A 24,056-nucleotide genomic window follows, 5' to 3' on the forward strand; every position below is an offset into this window, starting at 1 on the left:
CAAATAAACAAGAAAGACTAACAAACCAGATTCTCTATCTTCTCTTACCTAACAGAGAATAGATTTCAATCACCCATTTATAGGAATCACCAAATGGTCAGACCATAAAACCGAATTCTCAATCATTGATGCTACAAAGGGGAATACCTTATTGGCCATGCATAGAACCAAAATTAATAGAGGAGGCAAAAATAGAGAAACCAAAAGTTAGCAGATTTCAGGTTTTATTACTACTTGGCATACACTCCAGAAACCAAAGAAAGATGTATGCAGGTTTAAGCCACCCATAAAATGCACTTTTCTGGCAATTGAGTTTACTTGGTTTTGCCAGATAAATCAATACGGCATCTCAGTGGAGCCTTCAGAATTGTTAAGGTATAGTTTTGTAAAGATAAAATCATGAATCTCATATTTTTTTATTTTATAAAATGTGTCAGTGATTTTATTTAACTCATTAATGAGGGAACCAGTAAGATGTTGCAACTGGTTCTAAGAATTCAAAGAACAGAGACACCTATAGGTAATCAGAAATGCTGAAATCAATCTGCTAACGGATGCAAAACTGTTCTATATCCACAGGAGAATAATCAATTACACCGCCACCAACAGAATTAATTTGCATTTCTTTGGATACTAATCATGTTCACCGTCAGTTTTCTACAGCTTAATTTTTATAAAATAGCACAAAGACAGTGAAAGGCACAAATAACCCAGAAGGTTGTTTGGACATCCAATCATCTTTTTTGCCCATTTCAAAGTCTTTCATAATTTATCTGACATTGTTTGTTCTTACTTGAGTTGAGGGAAAGACCTGTCTCCTTCATCCATTCGTGTTTCTTCTTCCTATCTGGATCTAGCTTTCAGAACATCAGACAGAGATCCTTCCTGCTTCTGTAGGTAGACAAAAATTTAAGAACAGTGATGATTCTCAGCTTTTATTGCTATGTCTGGTACAAGCTTTCCATCACAAGAAACATGAAGCATTTCTTCATGTTCAGAAAGAATGAAAAGGGGCATTTTTACAACAGAAATGATTTTTTTTCAAGAAAAATAAAATACTTTCATTCATTTAACAAGTATGTAGTGAGCATATATGCTTTCCAAATTCTGTATCATTACCCATAAGGCCCTGCATGTATGGCCTCTGCCTGTCTCTCCAACCTCCCCTTATGCCTCTTTCCTATTCATTCACTACCTTCCATTGTCTTTTCAGTTCTAGACACACTCTTTACTGCTCTTGAAGGTTTTGTATATACTTTTCTCTGCCTGGAATTCTCATCCCTCCACACTTCTCATGGCTGAGTCCTTCTCATCCTCACCACCTCTTTTAAAATGGCCTTTCCTTATTCTCCACCTCACGCTGTTATTCTCTATCCCAGCACCTGCTTTTTTCCTTCATAGCATGTACCACACTTTATAGTTATTTTATTTGTTGTTTTACTTATTTTAGACTGTCTCCTCCTCCAGTAAACTATAACAGGACATCCTTGTGCCAGGGACCATGTGTATCTTGTTCACTATTAAATCTCTAGCACAAATAGAATTCCTCATACATAGTAGGCACTCAAAAATATTTGTTGAACTAGCAAATGAATGAATGAAACTCATGTGCTAATCACCATGGACTCATTATACAGAGGGTTTCTGATCTCACAAACTTTATAATACAATAAAGGATACATATCTGTTATCAGGCAACTGCAGTATTACTTAAGTGTATGATGTCAGGAGGACACAGTATTATAAGAACACATAAGAAAGGCCTGGAGATTTCTGCTTCTACTATGATGAAGTGGCTTATTTGGACCAACTCTCCCACCAAGGACAACTATAAAAGCTATGGTGGCACAGTGGTTAATAATCTGCCTGCCAATGCAGGGGACACGGGTTCGAGCCCTGGTCCGGGAAGATCCCACATGCTGCGGAGCAACTAAGCCCATGATCCACAACTACTGAGCCCCCATGCCACAACTGCGGAAGCCCACATGCCTAGAGCCCATGCTCCGCAACAAGAGAAGCCACCGCAGTGAGAAGTCAGCCCACCTCAACAAAGAGTAGCCCCCACTCACTGCAACTAGAGAAAGCCCGTGCACAGCAACAAAGACCCAACACAGCCAAAAATAAATAAATAAATAAATTTATTAAAAGTAAATAAATAGATAAAAGCTATGTAAATCTTTTAAATTTTTTTTGAAGAAGAAGAAGAAGGTGTCCAAAGAGAACAACTAAGACAGATGGGATTCAAGGTACCAAGGTCTCAGAGAAAAGTGAACCACAGAGAAGTTGAACTGGAATTCTTCACCATATATTTCCTCAAGGCATTTACTAATTCCTAAGCCAGGAGGGACAGGGGATGATGTAATGGTCAAGAGGCCAAGAATCTAAGCATAACAGAATAGCTAAAAGGCTAAGAAAATAAGCAGAGTTTTCAACAGTCTTAAGAGTTCAAGACCTGCCGTGGAGGAGGGACCCTGGCAAATATCTCAGGCTTTCAGCTTAAACCCTTGAGGTGCTGTGATCTAAGAATAAGGACAAACTGGAAAAAAAAACAGACTTCGCAAAGACTGCAATTGAGCCTCAAATTATCTCAGTCTCTGATTATATCAAGGTAATCTTAGTTAAGCTGCCAGAAGAAATTAAATTCTTTCTGGAGGAATATATCACCATTCAAAACCTCTAAATTTTTTTCATATATAATGTTTGGACTTTACCAGAAATACCAGACATAGCACAAAATAACTAAAAATTTAGAAGGGAAAACAAGATAGTACAACCCTAAAAATGGTCCTGACATTTATATTGTCTCATATGGACTTTTAAAAACTGTAATCAATGTGTTTAAGAAAAAGAAATGGCAAAGTAAAGAATTTCACTAGAAAATTAGAATCTATTTATAAAAACCAAATGAAAATTTGGAAAAAATATGGAAAAGAGCATAAAAGACATATGGGATTTGGTGAAAGGTGTAACATGTGTAATTGGAGTCCCAAAAGGAAAGGAGAGAGTGAACAAAAGCAGTATTTAAGAGATACTGGCAGAGAGTTTTCCAAAACTAATAAAAGACATAAAGCCAGATATTCAAGGAGTTCTGCTAATCTCAAGCAGGATAAATACAAAGAAACCATACCTAGGTAGTCATAGCAAAACTACTGAATACCAAGGGCAAAGAGAAAAATCTTACCAGAAGGACACGTTACCTTCAAAGGACCAAAAATAGAACTAACAGAAATGATTTAAACAGAAATTATGGAACTCAGAAAACAATGGAGGGACTTCCTGGTGGTCCAGTGGTAAAGAATCTGCCTTCCAATGGAGAGGACACAGGTTCAATCCCTGGTCGGGGAACTGAGATCCCACATGCCGCAGGGCAACTAAGCCCACGCACCACAGCTACTAAGCTTGCACGCCTCAACAAAAGAGCCCACGTGCCGCAAACTACATACCCCATGCGCCCTGGAGCCCGTGCACCACAACTAGAGAGAGAAAACCTGCACGCCACAACTAGAGAGAAGCCCACATGCCACAATGAAGACCCGACGCAGCCAAAATAAAATAAAATATTAAAAAAAAAAAAAACAATGTGTTCAAAACAGAACTTCTAAAACAAAAGAGAGAACAATGGAATGGCATTTGTAAAATGCTGAAAGAAAATAAAAGCTAGTGTGGAACTGAACTAGATAAAAACTGAACAGACCTATCCTAAAGGGAGTTCTTCAGTGGGAAAGATTATGGAAGCATGAAAATGCAGAAAGGACTAAAGAGCAAAGGAAAGGGTTAATATGTTGGTAAATGTAAATGAATTGTTGATTATATGAAATAATATCTTGAGGTTTAAATGTGTATAAATATTATATATTGAATATATAGAGTATATATTTGTATAGTATATGTAGAATGTATATATATAATAGTTATATATATACACACATATTTATAATGTATATAGAATATATGATACATGATAGCACAAAAAGGAAAGAGGAATGGATGGAGTTAACATGTTTTAAAGTTCTTACATTGGGAAGTGATAAAAATACCAAATTATGATAGATTGTAGTAAGTTAAGAATGCATGTTGTAATCTCTAAAATAACCACTAAAATAATAAGAGAATGTGTAACTAACAAATAGAAGAGAAAGAAAATTAAATAACAAAAAAATTTTGGTGTATTGAAAGAAGACATGAAAGAAGAAAAAGAAATAAAAACAAAAGTGACAAATAGGTAATGAATAGGAGGGCTGTAGTTTTAAACCCCATTTATAGCAATAATTATATTAAATGTAAATGGACTGAGTCCTCCAATTAAAAATTGTCATTCTGGATTTTACAAAACAACAAATTGCATGATGCTTATAAGAGACCCACCTTAAATATAAGGACACAGCTCATTGAAAGTAAAAGATGAGAAAAATGTTACAAGGAAAGATAGCTGGTATGACTCTCTTGATATCAGAGAAAATTAAGATAAAAAGGATTACTAGATATTAGGTGGAGGGACATTTCCTATTCATATATTTACATGGATCAGTTTATCAAGTAAATTCTAAATTATTGCATCTAATAATATAACCTAAAAATAAACATAAATCAATAATCAATCTACTACCCAGCCCTGGGAATTCAGGGGAGGCTGAGAAGATGACTGAGATTGAGAGTCATCTCAGAGATTGAGAGAGAGGAGGGTGGAAAGAAAGAGTATTCTAAACGGAAGGAAGAACATTTTCAAAGATTTGAGGCAAGAAAGTGTAAAACCTGACAGCAATATAGTCCTGCTGGAATGTAGAGAGAGAGAGATTAAGGAAGTGGAATGGGGCTGGGAAAAGGATTGCCTGATAAGAGCAATGATTGGCAAAAGGGGACTAGAAAATACAAGAATCTTAGCTATGATATTTAAAAGCTGAGACTTGTTTCTGGAAACCAGGAAGTTATTGAAGTATTATATATTGATTTGACCAGATTTGTTTCCAGGAGGCCTCTCTCACTACTGTGGCGGGAATAAATTGGAGGAGGGCAGGAGTGTTGGCAGAGAGACCTATTTCAGTAATTCAGGTGAGATGATGTTGGCTGAGGCTGTGCAGATAGAAGGAAACAGCTTTTAAAAATAAAGTGTCCCATAACTTGTGAAATATTTAAAATTTTAGTAGGTTACTAGACTCTTGGATTAGTGAGCAGGAAACTCAGTAATAGACCGAGAGGTTGTATTACTTAAGAGAAACTTTTTAAACTGCAATATTTTTCTTTATGTTTACAAAACCAACTACAAGGCAGTATTGCCTTTCCTTTCCAAAGATCATGTTTTGTCAGATGGCTCTGGGTTGATCATAACCTTAGGTTGGTTGTGTTGGTAATAGCAGAATATACAGTTGGAGCAATTAAACACCCTTGACTTTCTGTTTTAGAGCTCCCTCCCTAAATTTTTAGTTGACTTATTTAGATTTGGTAATCTGTGGGCAAATGTCCAAGTGTCTCCTCAAGGAATGTGCATCATTTTAAGTTACTAGACAGAATAGTGTGTGATGCATACATGTGGCTTCCCTGCCCAGGCACAGCTACTTAAGTCATATTTATTAACATCCTTTCTCAGACATAAAATTCTGTCTTAAAAGAGAGACAGCAACCTATCAAGTAATGATTTATATGTTAATGTGGTTACTTGGTTTACTATCTAACTACTTCTATTAGAATGTACCTTTTATGAGGGAAGGGACATTGTCTCTTTTGCTCAAGGCTGTATCTCTCTGTACATAGATTGATACTCAACATATACCAGGTGCTCAGTAAATATTTACTGAATGAATAAATGAATGAGGAATGAAGGAATATTTGTCTTAAATCAACTTCACTAAAATAAGGTGTTTCTTTTCATTTCAATCTTATAAATTTATTTTTTTTTCATTTAAAGTTTGAAAGTCTGATATTAGAATGTTCGAAAGTAAAGTGATTATTTTTCATATTTGCAGGACTATCTCAAGCAGGTGCTGGACATTGATCTTCATGCCCAGATCCATTTTGGCAGGGTTTTTATGAAACCAGGGTATGAAAATAATCTTGTTATCTAATATATGGGGTTGGTTTGGCTTGCTTTGACTAACAAAGTTTTTAAATGCTTTCTTTTTACATTTTCTATTATGGATTATTTATTCTAATAAAAGAAATATTATAGTATTAGAGTTCTTTGAACAAGTGTATGTCCTATCTGAAATGGAAATTCATCTTTATAAATCACTGTGTCTGGTTTAAACAAAGGAAAACAACTTTCCAAACCTTTTCTCCCCTTTAATTCTCATGTCTAGTTCCTTCCTTCTCTTTTTCTGCTTCTTTCTCTCACTTAAAAAACATTTCAGTATGAAAATTCTCAAACGTACACAAAAGCAGGGAGTACAATGAAACCCCATATACCCATCACCCAACTTCAGTAACTATCAACATTTTTCCGTAATCGTTTTATCAATCCCCTTCTTCACCTTTTTGGGGGGACAGAGGGCTGGATTGTTTTAAAGCAAGTTCTAGACATGTCATTTTAGTATACGTCTCAGATATTAATAACAACAGCAGTTACATATGTAAGCAGTTACATTATCTTACATAATCACAATGGTATTATCTCAGCTAACAAAATAAATAAGAATACCTCAGTATCATCTAATACCCTGATCGTATTTGAAAATTCTCCCAAATGTCAAGGAAAAGTATGCCTTCTTACATATGTTTTGTTTGAATTAGGATTCGAGTCAGGTCTACTCACTGTATTTGGTTAAGTTTCTATTGAACAGGAACATTTACCAACCACCGCCCTCGTTTTTTGGCATGCCACTGACTTGCTGAAGCAACTGAATCTTTTGTCCTAGTTTTGTCCTAGTGAATGGATTTGGCTGATTGCTTCCTTGTGGTGGCATTTAATTTGTTCCTGTCTCTCTCCAGTATATTCTGTACATCAGAAGTTAGATCTAAAGGTTTGATAAGATTCAGATTCAATTTTTTTTTGTAAGAATACTTCATGAATAGTGTTTCATACTGCTTCTTACTACCTCCCAAGAGGAAAGAAAAGTAACCACATACCTAGATCTTGCATATCTCCTGAAAACTAATAGCTCCCTCAGGAAGGGCTAATGGAGGTTCTGTAATCCATTGTAAATCCTCAAAGAATGCAAACATTGGTGTTGATAAAATATGTGTGGCCATGTCTTTAAACAACAGCCTGCCTGTTCAGACCCCTGCTCCTCTATAAACCTGTGATATGTAAACATTATAAAAACACTGTTGAAAGCCCTCAGTGTGTGGGTGAGCATTCCAGCACACCTCCGTGCTGTCAGGGACAACAGTAATGATGCTTTAGTTCAGGGTCATACTCTGATGGGTGCTCATATGAACCCTAAGAGAAAGTAGAGGTGGGACTTACCATTTGTTACAAGTGAGCCATGGGAACTAGCAGCAAATTCCAGAAACCTTTTTTAAGTGTTAAGCCAGCCCTCCTAATCTCCCTGATTTATTGGATACCTTGTGTTAGTTCTAAGGCAGAGATCAGGCTTTACATTTAAGTATGAAGTTAAGATTGTCCCTAAAGCCTTCTCCACAATGTAATAGAATTTAGAATTCTTGGCATTGTATTTCTGTAGTTGCTCTGATATGCTGCCACTGACAAGGCCCTTTTACTATTGAAGGTGTTGGACTGGGATCATTCTTATTAAGAATATCTTGTCTTAAGCAAATATTATTATGCTATGAGTACACAGGCTTTTTTTTACTCTGTCCCCATGGGCAGTACTAATTTGATTAGAATACAGAGGACATTCCGAAAGTATGTCAATGTACTTCTCACTAATCTCAAAAATTGAATTGATTATTCCTTTGCAGTGAGAAAGAAGCTGACATTACTTACCCTCACTTCTAGAGGAGAAATATTTGTATAATATCTATTATTTAAATTATCTATTATTTAAATTAATCTCAGCACCCATGATGTATAATTTTGGTACTTATTTTATTTTTAGTCTATTATTTACCACTTACTTCAGCTGTAGGAGTTCATCAGTTCATACTGTTTATTCTCCTCCCTTAAAGTCATAATATTCTGTGACTTCGGTTATTGTATAAAAGCTGTTACATTCTGATCTCAAGAGGAAAAATGAACAATAGGTGTTGAGTTTCAAGGAAATGGCTTTCCAGATCCTAAACAAAAACTTCACAGTCTAGCAATAAAACACTCATGATAGCAGTGCACATAACAAAATGTTTTATTGTAATGGAATCTTTTTAAAATGAGTACCTTCAGAGAAATCACAGTAGCTGTCTGCAAGGTTCAAAAGATGATTTAAATTGGCTTTAGATATAGTAGAAGGAAGGTGTTATGCATTCCCTCCTCAATCTTATTATGTGTGTTAGTTTGCTATTAAAAAAAAAATGGTTTAGAACTTTAAATGGGCTTCCTTTAATTGGCCAGAATTTTATACTTGTCTGAAGATAAGAAGAATTTAAAGGTAATTGCTACTTAATAGTAGAATAAGAAGAAATATAAAAAAGCTCAAAAACAATTTAGCTTTGCTCTTCCCACATACAGTGCATTCAGAATGCAATTAACCTCTTTCCTTTTAGACATGGAGATACTCAAAAAGCATTTGGAATATTATCAACCACATCTACCAATCACAGTTTTTATGGGTCATCTACAGTGAGCATAGCTGTTGTCAAAAATGTATCTTGGAAATTATTTTCATCACACAGTAACAGTCATTGCCAAATAACCTATCTATAAATGGATATGACAGTCTAATCTCAGTTTTCTAAAACACAGCAAAGAATCAGGAAGTAAGCAAAAAAGGCCTCAGAGTAGCCAAAAATAGATGTTACGAAGTCCATGTAATAACACTTCACAGTGTCCCCTATGAGAGCCTTATCTAATTATGAGCCATAAAGTTAGAAAAACCTTGCTTCAAATCTTAGTATCTGAGTGATTTTGGCCAAATTGCTTAATCTCTCTGAGTCTCATTTTCCTCATCTGTAAAATGGGATGACAATTGTCACCTCATGGGATTATTGTAAGAATTAAATGAAATAATGGATATAATGTTTAGATATTTCTTTAAAAATAGTAACTTCTATTATTACTATTATTATTATCATTCCAACAGTATAACTATTACTACTGCTCTCTGGTTCCCAAACCTAAGGCCAGCTTTAAGGGTCAAGATGATGGCAGTCTAGCATTATGGGGACCTACAGAAAAAAAACTAGGGGAAAAAAAACAGAAACAAGAACTATAGAAACACCGCCACGTGTACTGTCATGTTATGGTTTAATACCCCTGTGACCCAAAATCTCTGTATCATAGCAGAGTAGAATCAATTCATAATGATGGCTGCAATTCATCAAAAATGTTAATGTTCATCATATTATTGCAAAAGGTAATGAGTGAGTGATCCTTTCTTCTTTCAACCAACGAGCAAAAATAGTAAAAAGAAAAACAATTTGGGTGCTTAAAAGGGTAATTTTTCAGCTACTTGGAAATTTCAGCATTCCCTAAGAATTTTGCATCACTCAAGTTTCATTAATGTAATAAAAATTTTAGCTGAAATTCTATATTAAGGGTAGTCAATAGAAAAAAACCACCATTATTAACCACCTGCCCTCTTCACACTCACACCCCTCTCCACACCCCCATGATGAGGGTTCATGTCAGACTTTTGAGGAAGTATAATTTGATAATATTTTTAAATTACTATTGCTTTAATTTTGTTCTAGTCATGGTATTTTATTTATTTTGACATTTCAAAACATTCCCTTCATAGGAGGGAAGCTTTTATGTCTATTGCTGAGTATAGTCTTAAAGGGCTGAGAAATAACTCATCTTGAACAATAGGTAGTTATCTGATAGACATGTATTACCAGGTAGTCTTCAGATAAAAAGAATGATTGTTATTCTCCAGCAGAAAAAAAAAAACGTATAGACATTGTTAACTAGAGGGGTGGAGAAACTCCAGGATTTGGGATAAGCTTCTATGGCACTGGCAAGAAGGAAAAAAAAGTAAACTACAGAAAACCAGGAAGTTTGGTTACTTGAAAACAGAAGATGCTAAAAAAGAATTAATTTAAATGCTCTTGAAACACTTCAGGTTATAAAGATTTAAAGGAGAGTCAACAGAAAAGTACTTTCACACGATAGGTGACCTGTATGAGGAACGATGTAACAAGAAAACTGCAGTATTTAACTTACTCCTCAGATTGCTTAGCAGTCACTAACAAACAACCTCTACTTTTCCTCTAGCCTGCCAACGACATTTGCAACTTTGGATATTGATGGTGTACGAAAAATAATCTTTGCACTACCAGGTAAGAATAATTGAAATAGTTTCTTTTGCTTTTTCTGGAAAAATGACCAAAATCTTTTTGTTTCCCAGGTGACCAGTCCCCTATCAGAGCGCATGATTTGGAATCTGAAAGACCTGGGTTCAAATCCCAGCTTTTCATACTGTATGACCTTGGGCAAATCACATAACCTCTCTGAAGCTGTTTCTTCATCTATAAAATGAGGCTAATTAGGGTTGGTGTGAAAGTCAAATTAGTATCTTTCAAAGCACATTCCAGACCCTAAGATGATAATCAGGAGTTAACTGTCACTACATCTTTCTGGGGCACCTGCTTTTCCTTACAGGAAATTGGTCAAAGTTAGCAGTATAATTACCTCTCACAACTAGAGTATTATGCTCAAGGGGCCAAAGGGCCTTGAATCGCCTATGGAAATACTAGAACAAAAAAATACAAAGCTCTATTTATCTCTTGTAAAAATAAAATACAGTGTGTGTGTGTGAAAAAAAAAAAAAAAAAAAATACAAAGCTGCCTTTGGTTCTCACCAGATTTGGACTGGTTGGGGAGAGCAGCAACACGGAAGGAGGGGCTTCAAATACTGATGCTTCTCAGCCAAATCCCAGGCATCATCAGTCTGACCACATCATTATCCCCACCCTCTCCCACATGAGCAGAAACTCACATGTTCAGATTATAGAAAAAGCAAAGTGGTTCAGTTTACAATTTTTGGACTTTGGCTGTGCATTTAAAGCCATGTTTTAAAGCCATTACTAATCTTAATAAATTCTAAAGCAGTTTAGAAGTTTTGTATATCTACTTATTTTTTTCAATTTTAAAAATTATCCTCTGATCTGTAGCAGTGTCCCATTCTCTATTTTTTGGCATAGATTCCTTTAGAAAATAACCTACTTATTCCTTTCAGATGTACAAGTCTGGTGGCTTTGGAATATTTACCTGCTTTTTTATATTAAATAAAGCTCAAAGTACAGATAGAAAGAAAAGAAGGCAGGCAGAAAATTTTAGAACTTTAAAAACATGTTTAAAGCCCCTATCTGTAAGCATAAAAGAGAGTATGTTTCTCTCATATAGGAAATTTTAAGAGCGAGGTCATGTAAATAAAGTTTTAGTCCTCGAAATATTTCTGTGGTACAAAACTCCTTAGGGCCTTTAATACATCCCTAGATACTCTGAAAACCATTATATAGAGAAATGAGATCATCTTCCTAGCTTCATTTTGACTGGAAGAGACTGTTTTTGTTGTCTACAGAAGATATGACTTGACCTACGAAGTATGTTATAGTGGGAGCCTATTTTGCCGTTACTAAGTGTTGTTGATCTGCCAAAGAAGTTATAATTAAATAGCCTATTTTCAAATTGCTACTTTGAGATTTTCACTGCTCAGCCTGAAAGTACCAAAAGAGGGCAGCAACAATTCACATGTTCAGATTGTAGAACCAGCAAAGTGGTTCTTTTTATAAGGATTTGAAAACTCAGAATTGGATTTTTGGTTTCTTAAGGTCCTTGCAATTAAAGCCATTACTAATCTTGACAAGTTCTAACGCAGTTGAAAAGTTATGTGTTATCTACTTGTTTTTTTTTTAACTTTTTAAAATAACTATAGTAACGTGTTCACTGTAAAAACATTAGAAAACCCAGATAAGCATTAAGAAATGTTATCCATAATCTCCCTCCCCCTGAAATAACCACTATTTGCAATTTTCTTGGTGTTGATTTTTCCAGTCCCTTTTCTTATATAGAGCAATTCATTTTTTATAGAGTAATTTTATAAAACAGTAGCATTACAAGAATACTGTAATCATTGTTGAACAATAGCTTTCTTATTTCTTTTTCTTTTTTTTTTCCTTTTTTTTGCTTTTCCAGAAAAATTTCCATCTGTTTGTATTTTGAGGCAAGAGGAAAGCAATTGATTCTCATTAAGAGTCTGCTGTTCTGTGGGACAACTCACTTTTTCTATTGAAATAATCAATGTCACTCATCACAACTTTTTTTAACAACTTAAAAAAAAACTATTCTTAACTGCTTTTGTGGTAGAAGAAACTTAAAGGTATGGTTTTAGCTAGTAATAGGCTAAACTGACCATTGCTTTTATTTTGATGATGAAATTAGTGGCACAAAGCCAGGCCAAGGGAACCTAAAATATAATAAGCATTCCCCACCCCCTCTCTCTATATATATGCATACTCACATACCACTGTATAAAAGTATTAGTAAAATTTGAATTTTAGAACCAAAAGGAATATTAAGAATCATCATCCAAACCTTTCATTTTGTGGATGAGTAACGTTAGACCCAGAAAGGTTTGGAACTCTTGCCTGGGTCGCATGGCTTGGTTAGTTAACAATACCACACAAGAAGCTAAATCTGTTATTCTCAGCTCAGTCATTTTTTCATAGCCCACCTTACCTCTCTTTGAAGTGCATGACACACCCAGATTTCTTCTTGGAGAGGTACAGTTGAATTCCTCAAATTTTTCTTATAACTGCAAAAGAACTTGGTATTTGTATTAATCTGCTCAGGCTGCCATAACAGAATATCACAGACTGGGTGGCTTAAACAACAGAAATTTATTTTCTCACAGTTCTGAAGACTGAAAGTCTAAGATCGAGGTGCCAGCAAGGTTGGTTTCTGTTACGATCTTTCTTCCTTGCTTGCAGATGGCCACCTTCTCTCAGTGTCTTCACATGGCCTTTCTTCTGTGTATACACACTCGTGTTTCTTCCTCTTTTTATAAGGACACCAGTCCTATTGGATTAGGGCCTCACCCTTACAACCTCATTTAATTTTGGTTACCTCTTTAGAGGTCCTTTCTCCAAATACAGTCACCTTGGGGGTTAAGACTTCAACATACGAATTTGAGGGGAACATAATTCAGTTCCTAAGAGTATTTGCCTTCAAGTCCTTCACATCTTAAATCATTTAGTTTTATATTTTTGGTTTAAAGAAATTTCTGGTTAGAGGGGATTATGGATAAATTTCTTTATTCTTATCCTACTTGCTAATTTTTTTTTGCACTGAGCATGTACTACTATGGTAATTTTAGAACATTTTAAAAATAGCAAGTGCAAACTCATTACTAAAGGCTTTCAATGTACGGCTCTCAGGAAAGCAGATATAAATGGTGTCAAACAGCTTCTGTGCATCAGAAATATCTGCGTTTCACTGCTAGATCCAAATATTTACACCCTCTGTGGCATTTGGTTGACTACAGCTCTATTCTGGCATCCTTTTGGATTCAAGGTGATTCAGAAGAGGAATGCTAGTGGTTAGTCATTTCACTCTCTATGATACCTGAAGGTATAGACAGTCATAATTATTTGGCAAATTTTTATGTGTGTACTATAAATAACTGCTTGGTTGACTTTCAGGGAATCCTGTGTCAGCCGTGGTCACCTGCAATCTCTTTGTTGTGCCTGCACTGAGAAAGATGCAAGGCATCTTGGATCCTCGGCCAACCATCATCAAAGCCAGGGTAATGTTTTCTAATGACCGGAAACCAAAACTGAAGCCTGATAACAAATTAGGATATGATTTTTTAACTGCCCAAAACAAACATCTAGAATTTTATATTAGTTTTGAGGAAAAATGTGGTTATATTCCCCTCTTAATGATAGAAAACAGAGGGAAAGGAGTCCCTTTTATTCCCTTCCCACATTATTCCATGACTCCTAAAGTGAATAATTTTCTCCAGCTAGGAGTCCATTTAGGATTGGATATGTAATGACAAAATGGTCAATAGAATACTAAACTAATACTAAACCTATATGGAAGGAGGGACAAGAATTCCCTTTCCCCTATGTAAACTTAGAGAGAACAGCAATTTAGCTGATCACTTTTTCTGTGACCCCGCTGATAAATTTTAAACAGTTCAGAAAAAGACAATTAAAGGACAAGAAAGAGATTCTAGTGAAGCAGAAGAAAAGGGAGACCATATTGTTTGGAAAAAGGACCACTAAGGCTGAGGAAATATACCTGCAGTAAAAGTCACTCAGAAATTAGAGTCCCCTTCTCCACCAACACTAACTTCAGTTTGCTTTACTACTACTAGTCAACTAATTATGTAACACAGTTTCTATGTAATAACTAATGAACAATTTTCCTGGCAATTTAAACTATAATACTAAATCAGTACTCTTCTTTCTTTTAAGCTTTACTAAGGTATAATTGATATACACAAATTGCACATATTTAATGTAGACATTTTGATGAATTTGGACATATGCAAACACCTGTGATACCGTCATCACAATCAAGGTACTAAACATATCCATCACCTCCAAACATTTCTTTGTGTTCTTTGATTTGTTTGTTTATTTCATGCTAAGAACATTTAACGTGACAACTATCCTCTTAAAGTATTTTGAAGTGCACAGTACCACATTGGTAACTACAGGTAATATGTTGTACAGCAGATTCTTTAAAACGTATTCACCTTGCATAACAGAAACTTTATATCCATTGAGCAACAATTTCCCTTCCCTCCTCCCCTCAGCCCCTGACAACCACCATGCTATTCTCTGCCTCTGTGAGTGACTATTTTAGATACTTCCTGTAAGTAGAATCATGCAGTATTTTTGTAACTGGCTTATTTCACTTAGCATCGTGTCCTCTAGGTTTATCCATGTTGCCTCATGGAAAACAGTATGGAGGTTACTCAGAAATTAAAAGTAGAACTACCATATGATACAGCAATCTCACTTCTGGGTATATGTCCAAAAGAATTGAAATCAGGATCTCAAACAGATATTTGCACCCCAGTGTTCATTATAGCATAATTCACTATACAAAGATAAGGAAACAACCCAAATTTCCAACAGCAGATGAATGGGTAGGGAAAATGAAGTGTATGTGTACAATGGAGCATTATTCAGCTTTAAAAAAGATCAGTCATTGAACATCAAAAGGTATAATTGGATGCCTGTTATATGAGAATATAATGGCCTATGGATTGATTAAAAAACAGATATTGAAAATGATAGAACTATGATCTATAAGAAATATAAACCAGTTTTATTATTTTTCAGAGATGAAAAATATAACTAGGTTATAGAAACTTTGGAAAAATTAACTTAAAACTGATCTGCACCAACAGGTGTAAGAATTTTTAAAGTTACTTGATAAATTTTAGATGATTTATAAGGCAGATGAGCTCGAGCGCCTCTCTGTTGGACTAATGAAATCAGTGCCTCATAACTTCTCTAGTACTTTTAAAAGTTAGTGTAAAGCTCCTTTAACCACTCTTTGGAAGCTTTGACCAGACTTGAGCAGAGTCCGGGCCCTCAGTACCAACCAGGGCCTGGAGCATGTCACCTGGGATCTCCACTCTAATAGAATCCCCTCTGGTCATCTGTTTTCTCACAAACTCTCTTCTCCAATCTGTGCAGCTTAGTCCAGCCTCTTCCCCGAGTCTCCTGGAGCTTTCACCTTCCCCTCATTACCACCATCAAACCTTCCCAAGACTTTCAGGTCTTTGGCAATCTTCTAAAAGTCTTCTCTCCCTCACCTCTTATCATCAGTTGCTTTATTTCCATAATTCTAAATAACTTTATTTCTGCTTCAGCAACTCAATACGCACATCCTTTTCAATACCATGAAGTGCTCCATCTCAAAAATCACCAACTCTGGTATACAGTTTAGGAACAATGGCAAGTTACCTACCAGTAGATATCAAAGAATTTAAACACTCCTATAACCCCTGCCCTTTTCCCTCTCCATAAGCCCCTTCTGGCTTTACCCCTTTCCTCATCCAACCTAAATCCTGTGGTGTATCACTTCAGTGTTTTTCTAACACCCTCAAATTTTTTTTGCCTCTTCTTCTGTGCACGGTAGTCACTCTAAGAATCCACAAACTTAGATCAATCTTCCCTTTTTTGTCCTTCACTTTTATTCCCAGGGCACTGAGTACAACTAGAGAAGAGAGTACAGCTGTTCAAGTTATCACTTCCAATTTACAAACCTCAGCAGGGGCCAAAATTCCCCCTGATGATCCTTTTATGTCCTGTGGATCAGCTTTTTCCATTCCTTACTGCAGTCTTCCAAATCTTCACCATTCTCCTAAAGCGCCCTCCACCATCCACATCCCCTGTGTTTTGTAGCCAAATAAGCTGGTTTGAATGATGGCTCCAATGTTTAATGGTTTCTCTTCTAATCCTGCCTCTTTTTAAATCCCTTTTCTAACTCTAATCATGTCAGCATCTCCAATTAAAATTCTTCAATGCTTCCCATGACCGCAGGGTTAAATCCAAACTGCTCAAGTGAGCACAGGAGGCCCTCCATCCGAAGGCCTGTTTTCCCCTCCAGCTTCATCTGCTTCCCATCCTGCACTCTGACCATACCAAGATTTTTACTGCCTCCAGAACGGACGTGAGATCTCCTTCCTAGGAGGTTCTCTCCTAACCACCACCATCTCTTTTCTCAGCTTGGAAAATTCCTTAGTCATAAGACTCAGGCATCATGCCCTCTGTGGAGCCTTTCTCAGTGTCCCTAAGAAGCGTTGATTATTTACTTCTTTGTGCCCTATTACACTGTGTTTGCAATTATTTACTGTATTAGATAATTCTTTGAGGTCACTTCTCTAAAAGATGGACGGGACAAAGAGGAAGGAAAAAAATATTCTCCCCTTTTTTTAAGTAACAAATTTTGTTTTTTAGAGCACATTTAGGTTCATAGCAAAATTAGGCGGAAACTACAGAGAGTTCCTGTATTACTCCTCCTCCCCACCCCATCCTTACACACACAACCTTCCCAGCTGTTGAGGTCCTGCACCACAGTGGTACATTTGTTACAATCAGTGAACCTACAGTGACACATCATTATCACCCAAAGTCCATAGTTTACATTAGGGTTTACTTTCGGTGTTGTGTATTCTAGGGGTCTTGACAATACAGTTACATGTATCTACCATTGTAGTATCGTACAGTTTCACAACCCTAAAAACTCTCTGTGCTCTGCCTATTCGTTCCTCCCTCCCTGCTCACCCTTGATCTTTTTACTGTCTCCATAGTTTTGCCTTTTCCAGAATGTCATATTGTTGGAATCATACAGTATGTTACCTTTTCAGATTGTCTTCTTTCACTTATTAATATGCGTTTGTTTCCTCCATGTCTTTTCACTGCTAGATAGCTCATTTCTTTTTAGCAAGGAATAATATTCCATTCTCTGGATATACCACCGTTTATCCATTCACCTACTGAAGGGTATCTTGGTTGCTTCCAAGTTTTGGCAATTATGAATAAATCTGCTATAAACATTTGTGTGCAGGTTTTTGTGTATGAACATAAACTTTCAATTCACTTGGGTAAATACCAAGGACTGTGATTACTGGATTGTATGATAAGAATATATTTAGTTTTGTAAGAATCTGCCAAAATGTCTTCCAAAGTAGCTATACCATTTTGCATTCCCACCCTGTTCTTCCACATTCTCAGTAGGATTTGGTGTGGCCAGTGTTTTGGATTTTTGGCCTTTCTAGTAAGTATCTAGTGATATCTCATTGTTGTTTTAATTTGCAATTCCCTAATGACTTATGATGTTGAACATTTTTTCATATGCTTACTTCTCATGTGTATATCTTCTTTGGTAAGGTGCTCAGTTCTTTTGTCCAGTTTTTAATTGGGTTATTCATCTTATTATTGAGTTTTAAGAATTGTTTGTGTATTTTGGATAACAGACCTTTATCAGGTGTGTTTTTTACAATTATTTTTTCCCAGTCTGTGGCTTATCATCTCATTTCATTGACCTTTTTTTTTTTCCTCATTCTCTCTCTTAGACATTTACATGTAGAGCATACCATATAATACTATAACCAAATAATACAGTTTTATCTCTTGAGTGACTACTGTGTGCCAGCAAAATATTCAAAGGAAACAGAGGACTCCTAGTCCACAGCTCACTGCCCAATTTTGAAAGAGTAGAAGAAATCGGCAGAAGTGAAACATCCACCATTTGCAATGTTTTTCCACCAAAATATTGATATATGTGTATGTTTACTCATGCTACATCATTCTTATAAGCACTGAAGCTTATAGTAAATAGGCTCTTTCTTAAGCTAACTGATGTAATATACCAGAACTATAATGTCAGTGTAACTAAATATATTGGTGAATAAAGTATTCTGCATTTCTGTAAAATACCATAAAAATCTAATTAGCTTCATCTCTTGCTACAAAAGGAACAGCTGTTTGTGAGGCTGTGAAAAAATTTCATTCACTTTAATTTGATGCAATTGATTCTTGTTTCTTAAATTAACAAATATCTTCCTTTAAAACAAACAACCCCATTTTGTAGATGAACAAACAGGTATGGGAAAGCAAAATAAGTTGCCAATACAGCACATCGGTTAGCAGTAAAACTGGGAGTAGAACCTAGGTGCCAGTTATCTTCCCAGTACAGTATTTGCTCCACTGTACTTCCATGAGCCAGTCAGTGCCATTGCTGGGGAAAAACCTTAAACACTTAGCAAATGACACAGCCACATGAATAGCTCTTGTGGTTTAGTACTGGAGAACACACACACACACAAACACTCAGGTTGAAAGACAGAGATTTTTGTCCTCAGGTAAGCACAGAATAATTTAGGAACAATGGCAAGTTACCCCCCAGTAGATATGAAATAGGGTATAAACATAAGTAATATCATGTGAAAGAGTAGAGTGTGATTTAATCAAGGAGAAACACCCTAGAATTGAATTTTATTCTGGATTCCAGAGAAAAAGCATAATTAGAATGTTTTAATATTCTAATTAGATTATTAGAATATTTTAAAACAAAGTAACTAGAATGGATTGGAGATAAACTCACTTCAATCAAGATTTCCAGGTCAAGTTTTAACTGTATCATTTAATCTAAGCAATATCTGTTTTAGTTGAGTAAAGGATTTCTAGACCATTTTAAGATAGAGTAACTTAAACGATTATTATGCTAATGGAAAATGTTAATTCTCATGCATTGGAATGAGTCTTGTATTCACTAACATTGAACTAATCTTTGATGGGCTATAGATTATAATTATGTACTGTATAAACATGTTCAAGTCATACCTTTTAGGCACCTGCTACCAACACATTATCACCTTGATCAGATTTCAGGATGAATTTAATGACATAGATAAAAAAAAAAAAAAACAGTGGCTCCAGGTTGAAGGTTGATTGTTCATTCTGTATAATGTGTGTGAACAGAAATTGGCTATGTTACAAAGATATGAAAGATGCCATTCCATAGCAAAGACTCATTCAGAGGAATTCTTTTAGTGCCAGTGATGTGACCAAACCAAAGTGGTATAACTTTTATGAGACTACTTTTATTTGCTTTAATGAGATTGTTTATCAGTATTGGGACACTAGGGGGAATAATCAAGAGAAAAGAAAGTAACTATCCCTTTTGATTAATCTCTAAAATATACAAATATCTCATGCAACTCAATATCAAAAAAACAAACAACTCAATCAAAAAATAGGCAGAGGAGATAAATAGACATTTCTCCAATGAAGACATATAGATGGCCAGGGGGCACATGAAAAGATGCTCAATATCACTAATTATTAGAGAAGCGCAAATCAAAACTACAATGAGATAGTCAGAATGGCCATCATCAAAAAATCTACCAACAATAACTGCTGGAGAGGGAGTGGAGAAAAGGGAACCCTCCTACACTGTTGGTGGGAATGTAAACTGGTACAGCCACTATGGAGAACTGTATGGAGATTCCCTAAAAAACTGAAAATAGAGCTACCATATGATCCAGCAATCCCACTCCTGGGCATATATCCAGAGAAAACCATAATTTGAAAAGATACGTGCACCACAATGTTCATTTCAGCACTATTTACAATAGCCAGGACATGGAAGCAACATAAATGTCCATCAACAGAGGAATGGATAAAGAAGATGTGGTACATATATACAATGGAATATTACTCAGCCATAAAAAAGAATGAAATCATGCCATTTGCAGCAACATGGATGGACCTAGAGATCGTCATACTGAGTGAAGTAAGTCAGACAAAGACAAATATATGATATCACTTATATGTGGAATCTTAAAAAAGGGTACAAATGAACTTATCTACAAAACAGAAATAGAGTTACAGATGTAGAAAACAAACTTAGGGTTACCTGGGGGTAAGGGGGGAGGTGGGGAAGGATAAATTGGAAGATTGGGATTGACCTATACACACTACTGTAAAATAGGTAACTAATAAGGACCTACTCTATAGCACAGGGAACTCTACTCAGTACTCTGTAATGGCCTATATGGGAAAAGAATCTAAAAAAGAGTGGATATATGTATATGTATACCTGATTCACTTTACTGTACACCTAAAACCAATACAACATTGTCAATCAACTATACTCCAATAAAAATTTTAAAAAAGAAAGTACCCCTTTCATATTAAAGATAAGCGTATGAATGAGTAGCTGAATTAGCACCTCAGTAAATCTTTACTGGATGGATGGATGGATGGACAGTTGGATGACACACAGATAAATGGATGTTGAGCTTGTATGTTTGTGTAGGTTTACCTCCTTTATTTTCAATGTTAAAACATCTGCTTTGATTTCTTAATTCATAGGTCAGAGGTAAAATTAGAATTCAAAAACAGACTTTATATTTTTCATCTGCCCTTTTTCCTACTGCGGATACCAACTTCTTAGCCTTCTTTTCTCTTTTCACCAGAGCAACACAACCTCTGGACTTCCTGTATTAAGAACATAAAGTGGCAGTGGTGGAGACAGCAGAATGCCGAGATATTTCCATGTCCATTGCACTCTTTGCACAACTGCCATCATCCTGTAGTTTTAAGAGATGATGAGGTGATCAAGTTTGTTTTCTTTTCCTCGTTTTTCTGTAGTTATCATGTGATGTAAAACTGGATCCTCGCCCAGAATACCATCGGTGTATACTGACTTGGCATCACCAAGAACCACTACCTTGGGCACAGAGTACAGGTTAGTCATTCACACCTGCAGGTATCTCTATACACCCATCCTGTTAAAACACAAATTTATGTATAACCTCCTTCCTTGAGTATACCTAATTTTGTAATTATTGTACATTTTCCCTTTTGAAAGATTAGATGTTAACCTATTCCTAAAACAGTGTAGCATAACAGGACAAGAGTAAAAAAAAAAAATTAGTAAAGGTTTTGTTATTCCATGGAGCCATATTTTCTAGATAAACATTTGAAATACAAATCTAAAATTACAGAAGATTTTTATCTGTTTGTTCAACCAGTAAGTTCTGAGCATAACTTCGATTGTAGGAAAAGGAGGGGACTGTGGCTATGCCACCCATCAATGTGAGATTAAAGCCCAATTAGAGTGTGATTCTCTGTAGCCTTTACTATACACTAGATATTGGTAAGATTTAAGGACTGAGAAATCAACGTTGATAATTCACAGTTCTGAAGTTACCTGCTGTAGAATTTAAACTTTTATCCCCAACTTCTCTAGTCATATTTTACCTGACTTTTGATGGGATTCCAGAAAAAATTAAACAAAGGTCCTATCAAGTGCAAACATCAGCTAGCACAGTGAGTAGGTCTCTGATGGGCTTTGCCATCAGACTTGCATTCAAATTGGCCACCAACTAATTAGTAGGACCCTAGGCAAGTTATCTAACCTCTTTTGAGTCGTTGAGAATTAAATAAGGTAGTTGAGTAAAAGGTCTACCACCTTGTCTGGTACTTAGTAAATACTAAAGAAATGGTAGCCACTGCTGTTATTATCATTATTATTTTAATAGGGTTTAAAAGCCTCTCTTTTCAGACACACGTCACATTTTAGCCTGAACTGAGAAATTCTATGGCATTTTCCACAATGCTGTAAAATTTTGGTTTTGTTCTTTTAAGCAATAATTTGTAATGTTTATTTTTAAAGTTCAGTGAGAAGGTAGTAGGATACAGTAGCAAGGTCACCTGAAAAAGGTACTGGGAAGTCTGATCATCTCTCTTCCTCTTGAAGACCTGTGTTTCTGTTCATCAGTTTTTATTCTGAAAAGAACTGCAAGGGCTGCGCATGCATACACCGTGTCGCTGCTGCCACTGTAATGAGAGTATTTCCTCCCAGGTAATCAGATGAGCAGCCGTCTGATGAGCATGCGCAGCGCCAACGGATTATTGATGCTTCCTCCAAAGACAGAGCAGTACGTGGAGCTCCACAAGGGCGAGGTGGTCGACGTCATGGTCATCGGGCGGCTATGATGGTCACCAGCAGGCGAAAGCTCTGATGCATGTCTACATATCATTGACTGTATCCTGTAATATGCAACGGCACAGCTAGTTTTTCTGATTTGGATAAAAGTTGATCTGTATGGTCAACATCTTGAACTATATTTCAAAAGAATTTAAATACCTTTTAAAGAAAAAAACACCTAAAAATCTTAACAAACAACTCTATTCTGATTATATCAAAGCAAATTTTTCCTTTCTTGCAAATTGCTTTGTGTGTTCAATGCTAGGTCTGATAGCGATAGCTTTTAGTAGACAGCAGTAGGTGCCTGCAGAACTTGTGTTTTTCTCATCTTTAAAATACAACTACTTATGCTCTTAAATCAAGGCTGTCTGCTTATTTATACTAGCGTAGGCAACACTTGGATTTCCCTTCTTAGTATGCTTCATAACCGCTTTACAGAGAGCTTTTGCTTGTTCTTTATCATGTATCTCGTGTTTATGTGCACAGTGCCAAATAAAGAGTGACTGGGTGGCGGCCCTGCCCTGCCTCAAGGAGAACCATCCCCGCAGAGCGTTCGGGGGTGGGGGGGCCTCGCATCCCAGTAGCCTCATGGCACAGTACTCTTGGGCAGTAACTGGATACCTTTTATTTGAACAAACAAACTGGGGGGAAAAAATGCTTCCTTAAGTGCTGACAGCCTTTTTAACCAATACATTTAAAATTGTACAGAACAAAAAATAAAATCAAAGACTGATCTTGTACAGATATTAGTGTTACCAGCATTCATGTGGAAATCAAGAGCAAAGAAAAAACAATGTTAAACAACTCTGTACCATAACATTTTCTGTAATGATACTGAAACTTAATGAATAAAAAAAAATCCTCGATCATTATTTAAAATCCAGTGTGTGTTGGCCTTGTTATTAAAAAAAGAGAAGATTGTTATGCCATTCTGATGGGGTTCTGCCTGGATAAAAGGAATAGTTAAGATGGCTTAGCAAGGTTAAGTGGTATAAAGGAGATTTTAAAAAATATAGAGTAATCTATATTTTACTGTAGCATTGTGCAAATACAGATTAGAAAGTAGGAGAGAACGTGTAGTTGGTCTGGTCTTTCCAGTCATAGCTGGAGAATAGCAAGCAAATTTAGAGGAAAGATAGTTGATAATTTAGAAAAAAACTATATTTTTATTTCAGATGTCATAAAAACAAATTTCAAACATCTACAGTTCCTTGGAATAGAGGGGGAAAATAAGTAATGAACCATAAAATTGCAGGTGAGTACCTGGACATTTTTTTTTATCATGTTTGGAAGTGAAAAATGGGAAAAATCTCTACTGACTATAGAAAATACAGTTGAAATATATGCTATCCACAATGGCTTCTTTAATAAAAACTTAGGGGCACTTTCCAAACAGTGGTAATGGGGGACATTAAATATGCTATAGAGTATACTTAGTAAAGCAAACAACAAAAATTAGCCTACTAGTAGACAAGGTGCCAAATGATGGTAATGAAAAAAGCCAATTTGTAAACAATAAATATTTGATACTTACACTTGATAT

General features: G+C 35.9%; 1 protein-coding gene across 14 annotated transcripts in view; it reads left to right on the forward strand.

Annotated features, from left to right (window-relative positions):
• GPHN (gephyrin) overlaps window positions 1-23,392 on the forward strand; it is a 633,631-nt gene extending 610,239 nt beyond the window's left edge. For 12 of the 14 annotated variants that reach the window (XM_036843405.1, XM_036843408.1, XM_036843404.1 and 9 more), the window contains 5 exons: window positions 5,961-6,034; window positions 10,262-10,326; window positions 13,690-13,793; window positions 21,172-21,268; window positions 22,388-22,521. In XM_036843405.1, coding sequence (XP_036699300.1) covers window positions 5,961-6,034; window positions 10,262-10,326; window positions 13,690-13,793; window positions 21,172-21,268; window positions 22,388-22,521 — 474 coding nt within the window. Of the gene's footprint in view, window positions 1-5,960; window positions 6,035-10,261; window positions 10,327-13,689; window positions 13,794-21,171; window positions 21,269-22,387 lie in introns of all 14 variants that reach the window. The other 2 variants (XM_036843402.1, XM_036843411.1) reach the window with 1 other exon arrangement.
• The last annotated feature ends 664 nt before the right edge of the window (window positions 23,393-24,056 follow it).

This window comes from Balaenoptera musculus, chromosome 2 (assembly GCF_009873245.2).
Source record: "Balaenoptera musculus isolate JJ_BM4_2016_0621 chromosome 2, mBalMus1.pri.v3, whole genome shotgun sequence".
NCBI lineage: Eukaryota > Metazoa > Chordata > Mammalia > Artiodactyla > Balaenopteridae > Balaenoptera > Balaenoptera musculus.